The 19,581-nt window shown below is 35.9% G+C and overlaps 2 protein-coding genes across 5 annotated transcripts in view; both read right to left on the reverse strand.

Moving 5' to 3' along the window:
- The window catches only part of LOC149567022 (guanosine deaminase-like), a 103,966-nt gene that overhangs the window by 78,841 nt on the left and 5,544 nt on the right, over nt 1–19,581 (reverse strand). The window lies entirely within an intron of this gene.
- LOC149567024 (guanosine deaminase-like) overlaps nt 1–19,581 on the reverse strand; it is a 33,270-nt gene that overhangs the window by 8,074 nt on the left and 5,615 nt on the right. The window contains exons 2-3 of one of the 4 annotated variants that reach the window (XM_089820240.1): nt 10,839–10,892; nt 10,535–10,722 (exon numbers count right to left, since the gene is read on the reverse strand). In XM_089820240.1, the coding sequence (XP_089676366.1) occupies nt 10,535–10,722; nt 10,839–10,869 (219 nt within the window). In that variant the 5' untranslated portion in view covers nt 10,870–10,892. Of the gene's footprint in view, nt 1–10,534; nt 10,726–10,838; nt 10,899–19,581 lie in introns of all 4 variants that reach the window. The other 3 variants (XM_089820238.1, XM_089820239.1, XM_089820237.1) reach the window with 3 other exon arrangements.

A 19,581-nucleotide genomic window follows, 5' to 3' on the forward strand; every position in this document is an offset into this window, starting at 1 on the left:
TAACACAATGACATGTCCTTCCACCAAAACCGAGCCGCACCTGAGACCAGGGGATGTCATCTCGACATCTTGGGCAGTGCCACCTCCGTCGAAGACTGCAAGACATCTCCAAGACGGCTCTGTGTCCCCTGTGGGTGCGGGGGGACGCACAAGGGGACGTCTCTCGCAGCAACAAGATGGAGGACATTAAAAATGTAAAAGTATAAGGCATTATTTAAATATTTTTTTGGTTCTATTTTTGTTATAATGGGATCTGGGGCCCATTCCTTCCTTTTTCTTTGTTCAAACGCCTTCTATTCTTCATTTTTATTCACATTTGCATTTCTATATCTGAAGATTGATATATATATAAATTTAAAATTATATAGTTTGACACTTTAATTTGCTAATGTTCAATGTTCATTGTTTGTCATTTGATCATGAATCATGATGTTCCAATTTAAAACTTCAATGCAATGTTCAATGTTCAAGTTTTTTACATCTTTATATCTTATATTGTATAATTGTAGTACATCTTTTCATAACTAGCATTTTAAGTACCATATGTATAGTATATACACCCTTGTTGCTCCCCTCGTCAACCCCCTATCCCTTGCTGTCGTCCCCCCATCCCCAAATCAAGGCCCCTCTGTCCCCCCATCTCAGAAACTTGTCCCCCCGTCTCACAAGGCATATAACTATGAGAATAGTTGATTCTTCAGAAAGAAGGCTCTCGTGGAGATCTTTCAACATTTTCCATATCTTTGCAGTTGTCTTGCCAGATGACACTTGACGAAGCTGATCATCAGTAACCGAAAGCTTAATAATCATAATCACTACATGATTATGCTCATCAAACTTCTCTTGAGTAGCATCAACTGTGGTAGGACGAGTCTCAGTACCCAGAACAAGTGCCTCCGATACTCGATCATCATCATCATTCTCTGCTTCCAGGTGTTGTAGTTCTTTCCAATAAACGTTGACTGCCTTCCAACATAAGACTGGTGAGAGATGTCATTGCACATTTTTCAATGAAACGCGTGTAAAATCTGAGATGGCACAAACTTTGAGGTAGATTGACAGAAGTCCCAAAAAATTTGGAGACACCCGAATAAGAGCTCAAATGACCCAGATAGAATCTCCTATCAAAATTTGATTCTGTTGGCTCAAAAATTGTGGCACAAAAAACAATGCACCCAGAAAAAAGCGCAACTAACTCAACTGAGATCTGCAAAAACCCACCAAGAATTTACAAGAATATCGCAAAAAGGAATTGGAAGCCAAAATCCCTAGTCAAGTTTTGAGGAAAAAAAGGATGCGAATTTTGAACACACTTAGGCAAATATTTCGAAAATTTTGAACTAATAATTTCAAAAAAGAAATTAAAAATTTTCAAAGAGCAACAAGCATTTGCTTTGATGCTGTCAATAGAAACTATTTAATATTCTAATGCAAATGACTCTTAAAACACAACTTATGTCTCCCAGCTAGGCATTCCCTTTTTGAGACATACTATATAAAATATGTTAGATATTAAAAAGTCATTTTTTAAACACTCAAGTGAAATCATTAAAATATTTTTTAACACCATAAGTGAACTTGCCAAGGCACCAAAAACAAACAAATGAACATATCTCTGAACCAACTGAAGATGAAAGATGATATACAATGTTGACACAAGCACATACTGTAAATAGCAATGTTCGATGAAAATCAAAGAGAACAAACCTAAAAGGATCAATGGCATGCAAACACTTACCATAATACCAGTGTTCTTTAAGGACCAAAGAGACCAAACCTAGAAACGTCAAAGGCATGCAAACACTTACTATAAATAGAAGTGTTCTCTAGACCAAAGAGAAAAGATGCAAGAAGATCAATGCCATACAACCACTTCCTATAAATAGCAGTATCTTCTATAGACTAAAGACCAAAACCTAGAAAACAGAAAAAGTTGGTGTCATGAAAACACTTACAATAAATAAAAAAAGTTCTCCATAAACTAAATAAAATAAGCCCAAAAAAGCACACAATGATCAATGCCATGCTAGCACTTACCAAAAAATATTACATGCCAACTACTGTCAAAACCCACTAAAACTAAGAATTGAGCTCAGCAAGAACATTGGAACACTCTTGGCATACCTAGAAACCTACAGAAAACCCTGAAAATTGGCTAATGCGCATAAAAAATGATGGCATAAAAATGGGGAGATTGCATAATTAACCCTAATTATATTTTACTAAAACCATATATCTAAAGAAATTGAAGCATGCCAAATTAACAAGGGACTGCACTTGACCCACCACTTGGAGATAATCTCCAAGAGATAGAAGACTAACCCCAAGCTAGTGAATTGATATAAGATAAATATCAGATGTAAGGCTAGATAGTTTGCTTGTTTAGTCCCTATCTTCTCCAGGACTTGCTCAGGGTTTCTCTTAGCCTTTTTGGGTTCACTTTAATACCCTAACCTCTAGAAGATCTCTATCCTATCCTCTAACTACTCACTACCTTAGCTACACCAAGGATTTTTGCTTCTTCCTTCACCAAATGCCTCTACAAACTAACTGGCCAACTTCAATTCTAGGTCCATCTTGTTCATTTCCACAAGTACATGGAGCGAGGGGCTCATACATGAGGTGTTGGTCCTCACCTAGGCTTCTGGACCCAAATCCCACAAGTTTTCCTCAAGTTCTTTTCATCTACACCAAAATTGTCAAAAACAAGCCTAATTGAATTAGCCCTCCTACTTGGGTTTTTGGCCCATAACTCTAAATTTCTCTCAACAAGGTGACAAACAAATTATGGATTCAAGTACCCTTTTGGAAAACCTAAAGGATTTTGTGGGTCTTAAGTCTCCAAGCCATTTGTACACCTGAAAGCAATTTTTATGCCTATAATCAAGGGTTTCACCTTGAGAATGACAGTGTTGACTAGGGTCTAATCATACCCTTAACAAAACTTGTTTTGAAACTTTCTCCTCTTGCATATAGTGTCATCACTCACCCCCCTCCATTTTGCAACTCATGTTTTGAAGTATTTGTCACATTCAAACCTCCAAAAGCTTCTTGCCGATGCTCTGAAATCCTAACCAAGTGTCTGTGACTTGCCTAGGGCATCACATTAAAATTGATTAACCAACACTCCACAGCCCCAAAAGCTATTTACATAATGTACACAGGCTCCACTTCCATTCCCCTTAAGGTTGTGATGAATCCACGATAGGAACACATGGGGGAGAAATTTTTGCAAAAATCTGCCAAGACTAGAACAGCACACAGTCTGTTTGCAAAAAAATTTCAAAAGCAAATCAAATGAACTTCTACAATCTAGTAATCTGAAACAAAAAGAACTGTACACGCATGAACTTCAATAATCCAATGCAAAAATTCAAACTTCAATCCATTATTGTGATCATGCAAATCTAAAACACGTAAAACTGTCAAAACTGGGGCAGAATTTGTGGATTTCAATATAAAAACTTCTTTCTTACAACCTCCAACCTCTGCAATGAGTCCATTTCGCAGTTTTATATTTTTACCAAGAGGTTTCAGACAGTTGTATTAAGTTTTAACTATCAACCTCAAATCCACGACATGTTCATTTCTTGCTCAAATGTTGTCAAGCAACTTTTCAAAGTTGCTGACAACTTTTGCATTTTTGCACTTTCTAAACATCTATCACTTGGAATCTTCCAAGTAGGTCTAACATGGTCCATTTATAATTTCTAGGTATGCTTTAGCCTTTAGAGCATCAATCCACATTTTTTTTACCGCTTTGCCCTATTTGACAACTTTGTCAAGTTTTGACATCTTTTTGACAACTTTTTCATCTTTTGCTCGAAATGGTATGTAGGAACTCCAATCCATGCAGGGGGATGTAAAAACATCATGGAGGACAAGATAGGTTTAAAAGCATACCTACCATAGGCTTTCATGGTCTAAGACCCATAGCCCCTAACACAAGCAAACCAAAACCTTCTAGAATGGATGGTACCTAGTCAACTCCACCTAGGAACAAACTCACCCAAGACCTTGAAAGGTCCAAACTCACACTCCTGACTTGGCTAAAGTCAGTACATGCCAAAATCAAAACTAGAAATCAAAACAAGGAGCTTTGACTAGGTGCTCCTGCACCAATATCTCAAGCATTTGTTTATTGTTGGATAAATGGTTTGATTTACCATTTTTAAAACCATAGCAAAATGATTTCAGCATTATGAAAAATCAAAGCGTCACCCATCTTCTCTACAAGAGGCATTGACCAAACTTCACAAGAGGAAGCTCAAAATAAAAAGAAAGATGATTGAGGAACACAATGTTGACAAAAGCACATACTATATATAGCAGTGTTCGATGAAAACAAAAGAGAACAAACCTAAAAGGATCAATGGCATGCAAACACTTACTATAAATAGCAATGCTCTTTAAGGACCAAAGAGAACAAACCTAGAAAGGTCAAAGGCATGCAAACACTTACAATAAATAGAAGTGTTCTCTAGACCAAAGAGAAAAAACGAAAGAAGATCAATGCCATACAACCACTTCCTATAAATAATAGTGTCCTCTATAGACTAAAGACCAAAACCTAGAAAACCCACAAAATTGGTGTCATGTAAACACTTACTATAAATTAAAATGCTCTCCATATAATAAATAAAATAAGCCCAGAAATGCACACGATGATCAGTGCCATTCTAGCACTTACCAAAAAATATTACGTACCAACTACTGTCAAAAGCCACTGAAACTTGGAATTGAGCTCACCAAGAACACTGGAACACTCTTAGCATACCTAGAAACCTATAGAAAAACCTAGAAATTGGCTAATGCGCATAAAAAATGATGGCATAAAAGTGGAGAGATTGCATAATTAACCCTACTTATATTTTACTAAAACCATACATGTGAAGAAAGGAAAGCATGCCAAATTAACAAGGGATTGGACTTGACCCACCACTTGGAGATAATCTCCAAGAGATAGAAGACTAACCTTAAGCTGGTGAATTGATATAAGGTAAATTTCTAATGTAAGTCTAGATAGTTTGCTTGTTTAGTCCCTATCTTCTCCATGACTTGCTCAGGCTTTCTCTTAGCCCTTTAGGATTCACTTTAATACCCTAACCTCCAGAAGATCTCTATCCTATCCACTAACTACTCACTACCTAGTTACACCAATGATTTTTTATTCTTCCTTCACCAAATGCCTCTACACACTAACTAGCCAACTTCAGTTCTAGGTCCATCTTGTTCATTTCCACAAGTACATGGAGTGCGGGGATCATACATGAGGTGTTAGTCCTCACCTAGGCTTCTAGACCCAGATCCCAAAAGTTTTCCTCAAGTTCTTTGCATCTACACCAAAATTGTCAAAAATAGGCCTAATTGAATTAGCCCTCCTACTTGGGGTTTTGGACCATAACTCTAAATTTCTCTCAACAAGGTGACAAACAAATTATGGATTCGAGTACCCTTTTGGAAAACCTAAAGGATTTTGTGGGTCTCAAGTCTCCAAGCCATTCGTACACTTGAAAGCAATTTTTATGCCTATCATCAACGGTTTCACCTTGAGAATGACAATGCTGCCTAGGGTCTAATCATACCCTTAACAAAACTTATTTCCAATCTTTCTCCTCTTGCATATAGTATCATCACTCACCCCTCTCCATTTTGCAACTCATGGTTTGAAGTATCTATCACATTCAAACCTCCAAAAGCTTCTTTGCCAACGCTGTGATTGCCTAACCAAGTGTCTGTGACTTGCCTAGGGCGTCACATTAATATTGATTAACCAACACTCCAAGGCCCCAAAAGCTATATACATAATGTACACAGGCTCCACATCCATTCCCCTTAAGGCTGTGATGAATCCACGCTAGGAACTCATGGAGGAGCCATTTTTGCAAAAGACTGCAACAGCACACAATCTGTTTGCAAAATATTTCCAAAAGCTAATCAAATGAACTTCTACAATCTAGTAATCTGAAACAAAAAGAACTGTACAAGCATGAACTTGAATAATCCAATGCAAAAACTCAAACTTCAACCCATTATTGTGATCATGCAATATAAAACACGTAAAACTATCAAAACTGGGGCAGAATTCATGGATTTCAATATCAAAACTTCTTTGTTAGAAACTCCAACCTCTGCAATGAGTGTATTCTGTGGTTTTATATCTTTACCAAGAGGTTTCAAACAATTATATTAACTATCAACCTCAGATCCCGACATGTTCATTTCTTGCTCAAATGTTGTAAAGCAACTTTTCAAAGTTGCTGACAACTTTTGCATTTTTGCACTTCTTAAACATCTATCACTTGGAATCTTCCAAGTAAGTCTAACGTGGTCAATTTATGATGTCTAGGCATACTTTAGCCTTTAGAGCATCAATCCACATGTTTTTTACCAATTTGCCCTATTTGACAACTTTGTCAAGATTTGACAACTTTCTCATCTTTTGCTCCAAATGGTATGTAGGAACTCCAATCCATGCAAGGGGATGTAAAAACATCATGGAGGACAAGATAGGTTAAAAAGCATACCTACCACAGGCTTTCATGGTCTAAGACCCATAAACCCTAACACAAGCAATATTAAGCAAGCAAACCAAAACATCTTAGAATGAATGGAACCTATTCAACTCCACCTAGAAACAAACTCACCCAAGACCTTTAAAGGTCCAAACTCAAACTCCTGACTTGGCTAGAGTCAGTACATGCCAAAATCAAAACTAGAAATCAAAACAAGGAGCTTTGACTAGGTGCTCCTGCACCAATATCTCAAGCATGTTGTTTATTGTTGGATAAATGGTTTCATTTACCATTTTTTAAACCACAGCAAAATGATTTCAGCCTTATGAAAAAATTAAAGCATCACCCATCTTCTCTACAAGAGGCATCGGCCAAACTTCACAATAGGAAGATCGAAATAAAAAGAAAGATGATTGAGGAACACTTCCATCAAAGGTGCAAAAGAATTACTAAGGGGAAAAAATGGCGGTGTATGCTTGACAAAGTCTGATCTGTTAGTCCCTCTAACTTACTGCAAATTACAAGCAAGGGCCATATGGATATACAGTTAGCATACAATGCATTATGCAGCTTTCTCAATCTAACAGATTAAAGTTTCAAACCCGTCCTGCAAAACCACTCAGATTACTCCAGCTATAACCAAATCTGTCAAGGTGACTCTCAGTAGACACAATTTTAACATTCATTGATATCCTGATAGCAATTCAGCTTACAAGTTTACAGCTCCAAGTCCAACATTTCCATCCTATTTAAACAACATCATGGAGAGACATTTCCCGAGTTCTTCGCAGTTACTCTCCTACAATTTCAAATATACAATGGATATTAGTCCTAAGGATAATTCTTATAACAACTCCATGCTGTCCAAGGTTAACCATGGTTATCAAAACCTCTAGCATCCTACTATATCCTCAAAAAGATTGAACTGACCCTTACTCTCCCATTAAATAAAGGCTTTACTAGGAAAGGTTTATGCACCCTCTATACCAATTTAATAGAAGCCCTAAGTATGCATTAGTTTAGAATTTCATTTGCTAAATCAGATTTCTTGTTGATATGGATTTAGTAGAGAAACAAGCTAAAATAAAACAACAAACGTAATAGAATCACACAAAACAAATTCAACAGAATAAAGTTACTTTTAAATAAAGACAAAACATTAGGTGAAAACATGCAAGTAAAAATTGGCACTAAACTAGCTGAAAACTTGCTTATATTGTGCATTTTAAGGGACAAAATGTGATGGATGTGATATTGACCATAATGCCACCACGTCTTGGTATTATCTTTTATTTCTACTTAGTTGGCAAGCAAAGGCTCATCTCAGTCTATAAATGGCATATACAGTTTTACATGTAAACTGGCTTTGACCCTTTCATTCTACGCTGTATCCTATAATATTTAATTGAACTTCTTTATGACCAGCTTCACATCCCAAGGGCTAGCCTTATACTCACAGTATTTGTACTTTTAGATCTACTTATTAAAATTAGTACGATAAATTTTCTAGTAATTTATTTTAAGACCTTTGATCACTTCAACCCACTCATCAACCTTACGAGAGTTTTCATAATTTATTTTTTCTCTTGTTTAACTTCATATGCTTTCTTGTATTGAATTATGACTTTTCATCCACAACAATGAAGCTACAATTGATTACTTAGAGCAATATTGTATCTATTTTGTCCATAACAATAAATGAGAACTTTGAGACCTCCTATCTTAAATATATCTTTCCTCCAAAAGGTCAAAACCCCTCTCGATGGATTATTCATTCTGTCCTTGATTAATCCATTAGTAAATGATGATCTTATCTTACAATGAGACTAAACTCTGGTATCTGTTATAGAAGATATTTCTCTTTCATCATGAAAATGGAGTTGCAAGCAGAGCGATTTTGACCATGGAGAAAACTTTGCAGTTAAGTGTGCTTGAGCTAGGATAGTATTGCAATGGGAGACCCCCTGATCAGTCCCAATGCTTCACCTCCATGAGCATCACCTAGATGCAATGAGTGATAAGTGTTCCAATCATTCTCATGAGAGATGGGTTCGTGTGAACCACTACCACTATTCATGTAACATGGGTCAATGTGTTTGACTCAAAAAACTTAAAAAGTTGAATCCTGGTAGTGATATCAAACTTTGACTTGATATCGAAAATATCTCCTACTTGTCAATTGTTGATCTTAAGGGGCTTTCTGATGAATGCTTCATAAGGCACAACACTTGCTGAAGGTTTTGCAAATGGGGCTGTACGCAAAGTGGGTTTAACCATGGAGGAAATTCAATAGTTAAGCATGCGTGAGCTGAAGCAGTACTAGGATGGGTGACCTCTCAAGAACTCCTGACGCTACACCTTTGTGAGTAATGCCTAGATGCATTGAGTGCTTAAGTGTTCCATTCATTCTCATTAGAGATGGGTTCCTGTGAACCACCACTAATGAAACAGGGGTCAATGAATTTGAATTAAAAAAATATACAATTGAATCTTGATAGCAATATCACAATTTGACTTGTGGAAAATATATCCTACTTATCAATGGATGAGCTTAGGGATCTTTCTAATAAATGATTCATAAGGCACAACACTTGTTGAGTGTTTTGCAAATGGGGTTACAAGTAGAGTGCGTTTGACCATGGTGGAAACTCCATAGTTAAGTGTGCTTTAGATGGAGTACTATTAGGATGGGTGACCTCCCAAGAACTCTCAATGCTCGCCTCTATGAGCATCACCAAGATGCAACGAGGGCTAAGTGAGAGATGGTTCCTTGTGAACCACTACTCATGAAACATGGGTCAATGAGTTTGAATCAAAAAACTACACATTTGAATCTTGATAGCAATATCAAACTCTTAGATATATCTAAACCAAAGACAGTTTAACCCAAAATCATAATTGGCCAATTATCTTAGGGGCCATGTCAAAACACAAGACAAAATGATATAGCCTTTCTGCAGGCATTAGTATGCCTATAATCCACATACCTCCATCCTTTGTTAAACCACATTTGTTCTTATGGTTGTGTTGCTTAAAGCAGAATTTTAAAGTACAAGTGTGCACCGTGATTGTATACAATCTCAAGAAAACACGGCATGCTTGCCAAGTAACACAAAATGAAATTTTCCCATGCTTACACCAGAAAGCTGTCGAGTTTTAAGCAAGTACTGACTGATTTTTTACGAGTTCTCACCCAAAACTCAATGGATTTGATAAAAAAAACTTGGAAAGTTGCTAGACACATCAATATGTGAAACATAAATATAATGCAATTATTTTTTGGAAAGAGCAGTCAAAAGAGTCACAATTTTTCCCTAAAAATACATGAATACCTCTCACAATTCTTTATGTAACACATGGAGAGAATATTCCCACAAAAATGTCCCAAGTACCTATTTTTTCTCTAAAGTGATAGAATTGTGAAACAGTGAGCGACAAGAAGTTTTGTGTGATTTCAAAGGCCTTAATGTGGACTTAATGGCAAGGGCATTGCTCCCTTACCTTGCCTTATATCACAACAGGGAATGCACTAGGGGTATTACCCTCAGCCTCGCCTTGTATCACAACAAGGAAGGTGCTAAGGGTGCTTCCCCCCGACCCCATGAGGGGCATTGTCCCTCAACTCCATTGGGGTGTTCCCACCAACCCCAAAAGTAGTGTGTTTTTTAAGAAACTTCAGCATTTTTTTATGTTGCCATGTCAAGTTTTTTGATTGTGGCAAAATTCTTACGAGTTGGAGTTTTCCAACTACAACCTCAAGGTTGCTAGTTTTGAATAAAATAATATTTTTGAAAAGAAAACAGGACTTCATTATTGTCTTCGCAGCTGAGACAACACATATTCCCCAAATGATAATATATTAGAATAGCAAGAAATCAGTCAAATAACAGTTTTATCCAATTGTAAAAATAAAATAAAATAAGTTTGGCAAGGAATGATCAACAAAAAAGAAAATCAAATAAGAAAACTCATACCCAAATAAAGAAATGGCAAATTTCCCCAATATTATTTCTACTAACCTCTCTTATAGCCACAACCTCTGCATGTGCAGTTGGATCTGTTTGCTTCAGACTCATGTTATGACAACTCACAACAACTTCCTCTCCAAAGACCACAACAGCACCAAAAGGCGCACCATCTTTAGATTCTACAGCATTGTATGCTTCTTTTATTGCCATGGATAAGAACTGGAAGTCCCTGTCCTCAACTGCTGACAAAAACATAAGATATGCTTAGTTGTTAACTTTCACAGCCAGGCAAACAACCTACTGGACTATTGCAAAAAGAGATATCATTATCCAGAGAGATGATATAAATACAAACCTTTCTCATTACAGGAAATCGTGGATGCCATAGAGACAATCTTGTCCTTGGACTCTGTATCTATGTGAACAAAAATCAGTACACTCTTAAGTTAGTCTGTAAGAAATGGAAAAAGATAACAAGGTTCGGTAAATTTGAGTTCCCCAGGATAACAAATACTAAGAATTTGAATTTTAACAATAATGATATTTTACCCCTAGAGAAAATAAGCCAGCACAATTGTTCATTACTTCCCAGAGAAACAACCTCAAAACAACTCAGAGAACAAAATCAGCTAATCTTTGCAGCAACTGAAACCCTGTTTCCTAAAACCTAAATAGTGTGCACACACTGTTATATAAGCTCATATGTTGTGACTTGTAGATTATTCCTCACATGTTACTCCACCCTATTAGATAATATCATAATATACATTTAGAAATGTTAGGTAACCTGGCTGGTTGAATTTGCTCAAACAATAGGCAAATTGCTATGCCAAAACCAGAATCTTGTTAGTAATTTGTTGCAAGGCTTGCATTTGTTTTTGGTTTCATATCCACATTAGGCTGCATGATGTAAAGTGAGCAATTCCTTGTGCTCCTGTTCCACTATGGTATCAGAGCTATCAGACAAGTAAGGTATTATGATTTTGCAGGTGAATTACATTTCCAGATTTGTGAATGATAACCATATGCTTATGGGTAAAAAATTTCTTCCTTGAGATGTAATACTAAAGCAAACTTTGTTGTTTTTGGAGGGATTTGTGGTTTCTTAATGGCATCATCAACATGTTTAAAGAGTAGGGAGGCATGATGCAAGGGGTGAAAGTTTATGATATTAATAGATAAAATACTTAGACTACAAGAGCCAAAAGTGCAGGTCAATATGCTCCATGCACTCTCTGTCTGAGATGCACACACAGGTTGAGAATGACGACACAGTGCACAAACATCTCGTACGTTCAAAAACACAAAGTGCATACTAGAAACTAGAAAGTTCAAAAAATGACTCAATACAAGTTTGGAATGTTGAATGTCATGAAAATGAGAACACAAAGCTGAAACAAACTAAAATAAGACAACAAGAAAGCAAGGATAGGAGAATGAACTTTATAAAAAGTTCATTGAGTGAAGCCTCCAGCCAATGCTATTCCATTCTCCTCTAAACCTACACACAAGGCGAACAAGGACAAAAATGTTAGGGTTGTGATTTAGAGATTTATTATAGTCAAAGCCTCGTTTTGGTGTTTCCACCTCCAAGGACAGCCAAGATAGATATATTTTGATAATGGAAAAATGATAAAGAAATAACATGAACAATATGTAGTACTGGATATGGCTAAACCAATGACAAGTGTGATGTAAGGAACTCCAATGCAACACCAAAAGGATGGAGCTTGTTGGAGTGAAGAAAAGCTTGGATTCCTAGACGTCTGAAGCTTTCATAATAACGATAATGCAATAAGTGAGTGGAAGAATGATGCATGAGATTCGAAGAAACTATAAGCAAAAAACAAAAGAATCTTGAAGAGACAACTGGAATATCAAAAGACCCAAAATGACCCAAAAAAGAAGACCAAAAGCAAGATAAAGTAAGTCCAAAGACATCTCAACATCGACAATCATAGGAGGCATTACATTGCCAGCATTAGTAGGGTAATGTCTCAAACCTGACCCTCAAACTGAAGATTTGTGGGATGAGTGTACAGTGTGAATCGACATCTCTGTGGTGCGCACTTGTCCAGGATTAAACAATCCACATTGTTATTCTGGAAGACTAATTAAGGGCTCACAATGCAGGCAGATAAGGTACAGATTTAGGAGACACGCTCATGCAACAGGGAATTGCATAGAGTGCAATTTATGACCATACACCAACCTTCCATTTCCTTTGAGTCATCTAGAAGACTACACTTTTTGGGAGGGTTGTTGCCAACAAAAGTGTTCTTATATTTGGTTAAATAAACTTTGTTATATTTTGTAATAAGAAAGATAGGTTCCCAACCAGGTATGGTTGGTAGTTGGCAATTACCGACTGCCAGTAGTCTTAACCAACTTGATACATTATTTATTTGTTGTTGGTTATAGTCTAGAGGAATCTATTTCTCGATTGAATGTATAACTGTATATTATTGGAATGAAATGCATGCTCTATCTATATAAAGTATATATTTGTGTTTGATATTATAAGTTCTATATGTTATATTCTCATTTACCTTATGTATAAAATAACATAGCCTTATTGGAGTAAACATTTGGCACTAATCAACTAGGCCATCAATAGCATTTCAAAAGACCGATCGGATAAAGAAAATTAACGTGGATAGTTAAACGAGATTTCTAGAAACTAGTAGAGAAGATAAGGATGATTCTGAGAGAAAACAAATCAAAACTTGCAGATCAAGAATTGAATATTCTAGGAGAATAGATTAAATCCACCTATAAAAATTTGATCATTTATACTAAAAATATTTTAAACAAAAATAAAAAATGAGTCATAATGGTTTCAAATTTCAGGGAATTGAAGTCCGTTGTGATAAAAAAAAAGAGGACACTCCTTTGCTTATTGAAATAAGTGCACCTTGAAATTCCTATATAGAAGATTTCGTACCACCTGCGAGCTTAATTCAATCAGAAGTTGTTCCACGTACAGATCTTGGCTCTTTCATTTTCAACACTAAGACGATCAAAATTGCCCCCATATCTACTGTACTTATTGTCCCTACTTCAACCATCTCAACCCTACAATGTGAAGAAGATGTTATAGTTACAGAGACAGAAATCACAGGGCTTAAGGCAAGAGTTTCCAAGTGGACTCATAAACTTTTACTAGGTAAAAGAAGAATGACAGTAGCACAACTTCTTAATTTAAATGATGATTCCAATTTGTTTAAAGATGAAGTAGCTGAGACTAAAAGAAAAAGAGGAAGAAAGTATATCATGGTTGAAAACTTAAAACAGCTATTCCTCCAATAGATAAAAGTGGTCAACATTCAAGTTGTTGATTTTCATATTGGAACGATGAATTTGGCCTAAGAACTCATGAAGGAGATATCAATATGTTGAACATTGTCAGATACAATATTAAAGAAACAGTGGCAAAAATGGTTGATAACATACAGTTTTGAAGGAAGAAGTCCAACTTTAAGAATACAAAACTCATCGCTTACAACCTTCTCCATAAACAACCTTGTTTGCACCAGAAAGTTTAGAATCCACCAAAGATAATAAACAACTAAATAGGTTGATTGTAAAAAGAGCTGTGTAAAATGTTTGGAAGGTGTTTGTTAGCGAGATTCAGAGCACTAGAGAATTCATATGAATGAAAGGTAAAAGTAAAGAAAGTTCTTAAAGGAATTGATGAAATGGAAGAATACAGGATGGATATCCTGCTTTTTGATTAATATTGTTGGAAAATTTAAGCGAATAGAGGTTCAAAACATGAGAAAAACAAACATGAGAAAATAACAGTTAGCGAACATTCTTTTTATAGAAAGGATAGAATTATTTTCTTATGAGAACTCCAGATGAAGCTTTATCCAATGTTTTACTAAACAAAAGAATAAATTGTTTTCAACAGAGAATTTTACCCCTAGGTTCATTTCTCTTATTTCACACAAATATAATGATGAAGAGGGAATTGGTTTGGATGACTATGAGATACAAGGACAATTTCAGGCTTTTTCAGCAATCAATTTAGGAGAAATTTGAAAAAAATCAATGCATAGATGAAATGGTAAGTTGCCAATTCTAATACAAGTACAAGTTTGAGGTTCAGATATCTGTACAAACACAATTAAGTTTGAGGGAACAAATTTGAGGTTTGCATATGTCTGTGCAAGAAAAATTCTTGTGTACAAGTTCATATATATAAATATATAATTCTAAAATATAATATATTAATAGTATTATAATAAATAAATGTATTATATAATATATTATGATAAGACATATGTATAGAATAATAATATTCATATATTATATGAGTACAATATATTTATAATTTTATACTGTAAATATATAAAAAAATTATATTCTAGTTTCATACACAATCCTTTGCATTTAATTTGTAGTTTGTGTTCATGTTCAATAAATTGAACCTTGCTCTGTTTATGATTCTCAGGATTTACATTTATTTGAAAACTATAAACATCAATTATTTCTGTTAGATTCTGCAGAATATCGCTTCTACATGTAAAGATTCCTCATTTAGTTGAGATGTGCTAAATCACCTTGTGTTCCAGATTGACAAAACAAATTGAAATGTCTTAGTTTTGCTTTCTTGTACATGACATTCTCCAAAATCCTTAGATTCTATGTCAAAAGAAGCTTCGCCTTATAATATTTTGTGCCACGTCAAAGATGTGAATTGAAATGCTTATGCTAATCTGCAATTATTAGGAAGCACTTGTTAAAAGCCTCACTGCAGAGAAATTTTGCAACAAAAGATACATACTAGTCATTGGACAGATGGCATAACATCAAAGCTTGATTCCTAGACTAAAAGTATTAAATAGTCAAAGTTGACTTACTTTTTGCGAACTTAATTTTTTCCATAATATGTGATGTTTAAAAATGGATGTCGTTAGAGGCTAGATAAACCTTAGGGACCTAACTATAAACTCATCTTAGAAGACAAATACCATACAATTGTTGTGATTTATAAAGATTGAAATGAGGATTGGTACCAAGGTTTAGTGAACCTAAGTACCTAGAGATCAAAAAATAATAAGCATTTCATTTTTTTAAATTGTATTTTACACCATCACAAATACAAAACCACACAATTTCTTCCCTAAGAAAACAAACTCAAAAGTAAAAACAATTCAGAGAAGGAAAACAGCTACTATTTGAAGTAAGTGTTGACACAAAAGTTTGCACCCTTGCCTGAGATATGACCCTCAAGCAACCTTGTGCAACATGGAAACAGTCTCCAAGCTGTGGGACTTGAACTGTGAGATTGAGTCTCCGGAGAAGGCCGGCTTCCTTACAATCAGGATGCACCTAACTACTACTTGAGAGGAAACGGGAGAAGGAGATACAGGAAAGTAAATTTCTAAAAGGGAAAGAGGGGGTGATGCACCTAATTGAAACTGTTACAACTCTACCCACAACTGCACAAAACATCAATGAGACCCTCCAATACACAAATCTTGACTCTGATCTACCTTCAAAGAATTCACATGCAGGTTTGGAACTGATCAAATGTTGAAGGGAAAGACATCTTCACAGTACAGCAATCATCAACAAATTGAACACAACATAAAACTTTCAGAAACTAGAAAGAAACATCTGAAACAAGGCAAGAACATGCACAAATAATGAATGGCAAGAAGAGATAAGAAATAGAGCTTTCATTGATGGAAGGCAAAAGTTGCAAAGCATAATGCTGCTGCAAAATACAAGCAGAGAGGAACCTCTAAAACATATTTACAACTCCCTTTTATAGAGTTCAGGCATAACTCTGATGTTACATTGAGTTCAAACTCTAAACTCAACCACTGAGTTCAAGTTGCAGAAGAGCGATGACTGAGAATAAGAAGGGAGATCCGATAAGATGCATGTCTCCATGCAGAAAATCTGATCTTGCATGCAAATCGAGCCCTGAAGAGACAGCAACAACGGCCATTACTTCCCTAGCTGGTAGATGGACAACCATGGCAGTGGAAGGATGAAAATTGCATTTACCAGGCATGGAGAACACCAAAAGGTGGTTGCAGACGATCAAAAGGACCTATTGCCATCAAAGAGCTGCTTGGTTCCGTGTTCACAACAGTGTCAAGTCAGCTATGTCATCATTCAATAGTCAATGCTGCCATGTGGCCTCGTATCCTTGAAATGTTCTGCCACCTCACCTGTTCTTCTTCCCTTGTTGACCTGTGATGTTCCATCTTTCTCTTGTTCGTTGCCTCGCAACTCATTCTCTTCATTGATTGTTTGGCCATGCAAAATGGCGACGTCTTCATTTCATGCCTTATCATTGCTTCACAGCTTGGAATTACCTCAATCTACTAACCGCTGTGACCCGCAATGACCCTCAAACTAACCATCTCGCAGCTTCGCAACTGCCAAACATAAATCCCTTTGTAATCGTGCAACTTTGCGAACACTGTTTAGATTGACTGCCAACCCTCTTCAAAGCTTTGCAACCAAAAATCATAACTGCAAGTGAATCCTTGCGATCCTAGCCGCTAATTTAATTGTTTTATGTCATTGCAGCTTTGCAACTTAAACTCTTAACTCATATCTTAACCTTGCGAACATGCGACAAAGGAAAACGCCACTTCACAACCTAAACCAGGGTTCAGCATTAACTGCATGCAACATTGCGATGTTTATCTGACCTTGACTGCATGGCACCTTTTGCAACTTCGCAACTTAGAAAACCTTAACTGTGTTGCCACTTGCGAAGTTGCAAAGACCAACCTCAATTGTTGATCGCCCTGTCGCAACTGCTTGATTTTGTGTCTAACTGCTGCAAAACGGCAAAACCAACTGGAGTTAACATTTGCATTAGATCGCAACTTCACGACTTGAAAATGCTGATTCATCTTTAACCCTGCAAAGTTGTAATCAATGAGTTGTCGCAGCTTCGTTGCCTTAACTCTTCACCTCAGTTTTAACCCCATGAACGTGTGACCATAGCCTTTCGTAGCTTTGCTGCCTAAACCAAGGGTAGCTCTTAACCATGTGCGATGGAGCGATGACTAAAGTTGTTGACTGTCGCACCATCGCAACTTAAAATTCCCTTAACCAAGACTAAGCCACGACAAGGCGACTGAAGGAATATCGCACCATCGCAACTTGAAATTTTTGTTCACGACTTAATCGTGCAATGATGCGATGATTACATAACTTGACTGTTACCTCATTTATCGCTGCTCCGCAACTGCGAAATACTGCTCACTCAATGCCGCCTCACTCAATGAAACTCATCCGACACCCGAAATTGTATTGTGTTTTTGTGCACCTAATTTTGCCCAAAACCACACTGTTTTCAGCCAAAACTGCAGAAATTGCATCATTGAATGCCCAAAAACCACATAACTTATCCCATGGAAGATGTCTTTGATCGGCTATCTGTAATGGTAATGAATGGTGAAAAATTGTCAACAGTAACCAAAACCTAAACCCTACGAATGCATCCATAGCAAAAAGGACAGTATATAAATTCACATTTAACCCGTTATTCACTATAAACTTGGAGCTCACATTTTCCTTCATCCATACTAATTTTTAGAAAGTTGATGAAAGCCTGAAACAGCCTTTCTGATTTTAATGTACAAATGCTCTGGATTTAAATTTTTAAACCAAAATCATCAGGATGTATATGTTCAAAGCTTGACTGCGGAGAAAACATGCTACAGAAGTTGCAATCTAGTCATTCGCCAACTGAACAAAGTATCGCTGATTACATCTTATGGCAGGTGAAATAATCACTGCCCTGAAAATGGTTTTAATATGTAATAATTTCACCTCTCTGTACGACACATGTCATTCCTAGCTGAACTAAGCATTTCTGAAGTGCAATTAGAACATACAAAAGGAATCATTAAATATTAAATATGTTATATAAAATGATTAAATATCAAATAGTTAAAAAGTGATCATTTCGAAGTGTCAACTCTGATATCTACTAAAAGATGTTGATGAATGGCACATGTGAAATTGTCAAAATCTAAGAACAAATGTCTCAGTAGCGTATAGGAATATCTGAGTAATGGTATACAAATAAACCAATTATGAACCAAAATAGGTAGAAAAAATAATGGGTAATAGTACATGCGATACTTGTTATTATTCTTAATAGAGTTTTAGTTTTCATTTATTTAACTCCTTAAAATTAAGATTTCAAAGATTCAATGCTCAAAAAGTGCAAATTTATATTTCAGCAAATTTATATTTCAAAGATTAGATGCTCAAAAAGTGCACCTTATTAGTGCTTTTTCCTTACAAGACAAAAGTTTTGACCTAAAGAGGAAAAATAAGGAAATGGTAACAAAGTCGGGTAAATCTGTGTTGCCAGATATAAGAAATAGTAAGAATTTCAGTTAAAAATAATGGCATTTTACTCTTTTACAACAAAAGTCTATACAATCATTTTTTTGCCTTTGGAGAAACAATTTTAAATCAAATCAGAATGCTAATAATCAATCATTTTGTGTAGTAAATGGAGGCAACATCTAAACAGCAAACTAAAACGTAAATCTTATCAAAGAGGATATTACAATAATAGATAAGACGTCTATTATTAGTTAATGGTTATCTTGTAAATATCTTTAGCTTTAGTTTGCTTTCGTTTTTTGCTTTCTCTGGAATAGAATGTTTCTATTCTTTACGATCGTTTCCTAAGGAAACATCATCTCATTCTTTTGTATAAATTGACCTTTCGGTCTCTGTTATTAATAAGCAAGTATTTACCAATTACCTCGTAATATGGTACCGGAGCTAAATGCTTAAATTTTTTTGTTAAAATTTATAATTTCTTCTTGAAATTATTTGTTTAAATTTTTCCAAAATTATTTCAGCTATTTTCTCCAAAAACCCACCTAGGTTTTTCTGTCTAGAGAAATTTTGAACTCGGGTCTACAAATTGCATGAAAATTGTGGTCGTTTTGTACCATTCTCAGCTGGTATCTGAAAATCGCGATTTCTTTTGCCTAACATCGCGTTTTTTTTTTACACTCCATTTTCACGTCTTCAGCCTGCACCCGCGCGATTTGGAGGCTCATGTTGTAGTTGCAGGGGTTTGTACTTCCTACCAA

Source organism: Cupressus sempervirens, chromosome 3 (genome assembly GCF_028749045.1).
Source record: "Cupressus sempervirens isolate cs-2001-9-10 chromosome 3, ASM2874904v1, whole genome shotgun sequence".
Classification (NCBI taxonomy): domain Eukaryota; kingdom Viridiplantae; phylum Streptophyta; class Pinopsida; order Cupressales; family Cupressaceae; genus Cupressus; species Cupressus sempervirens.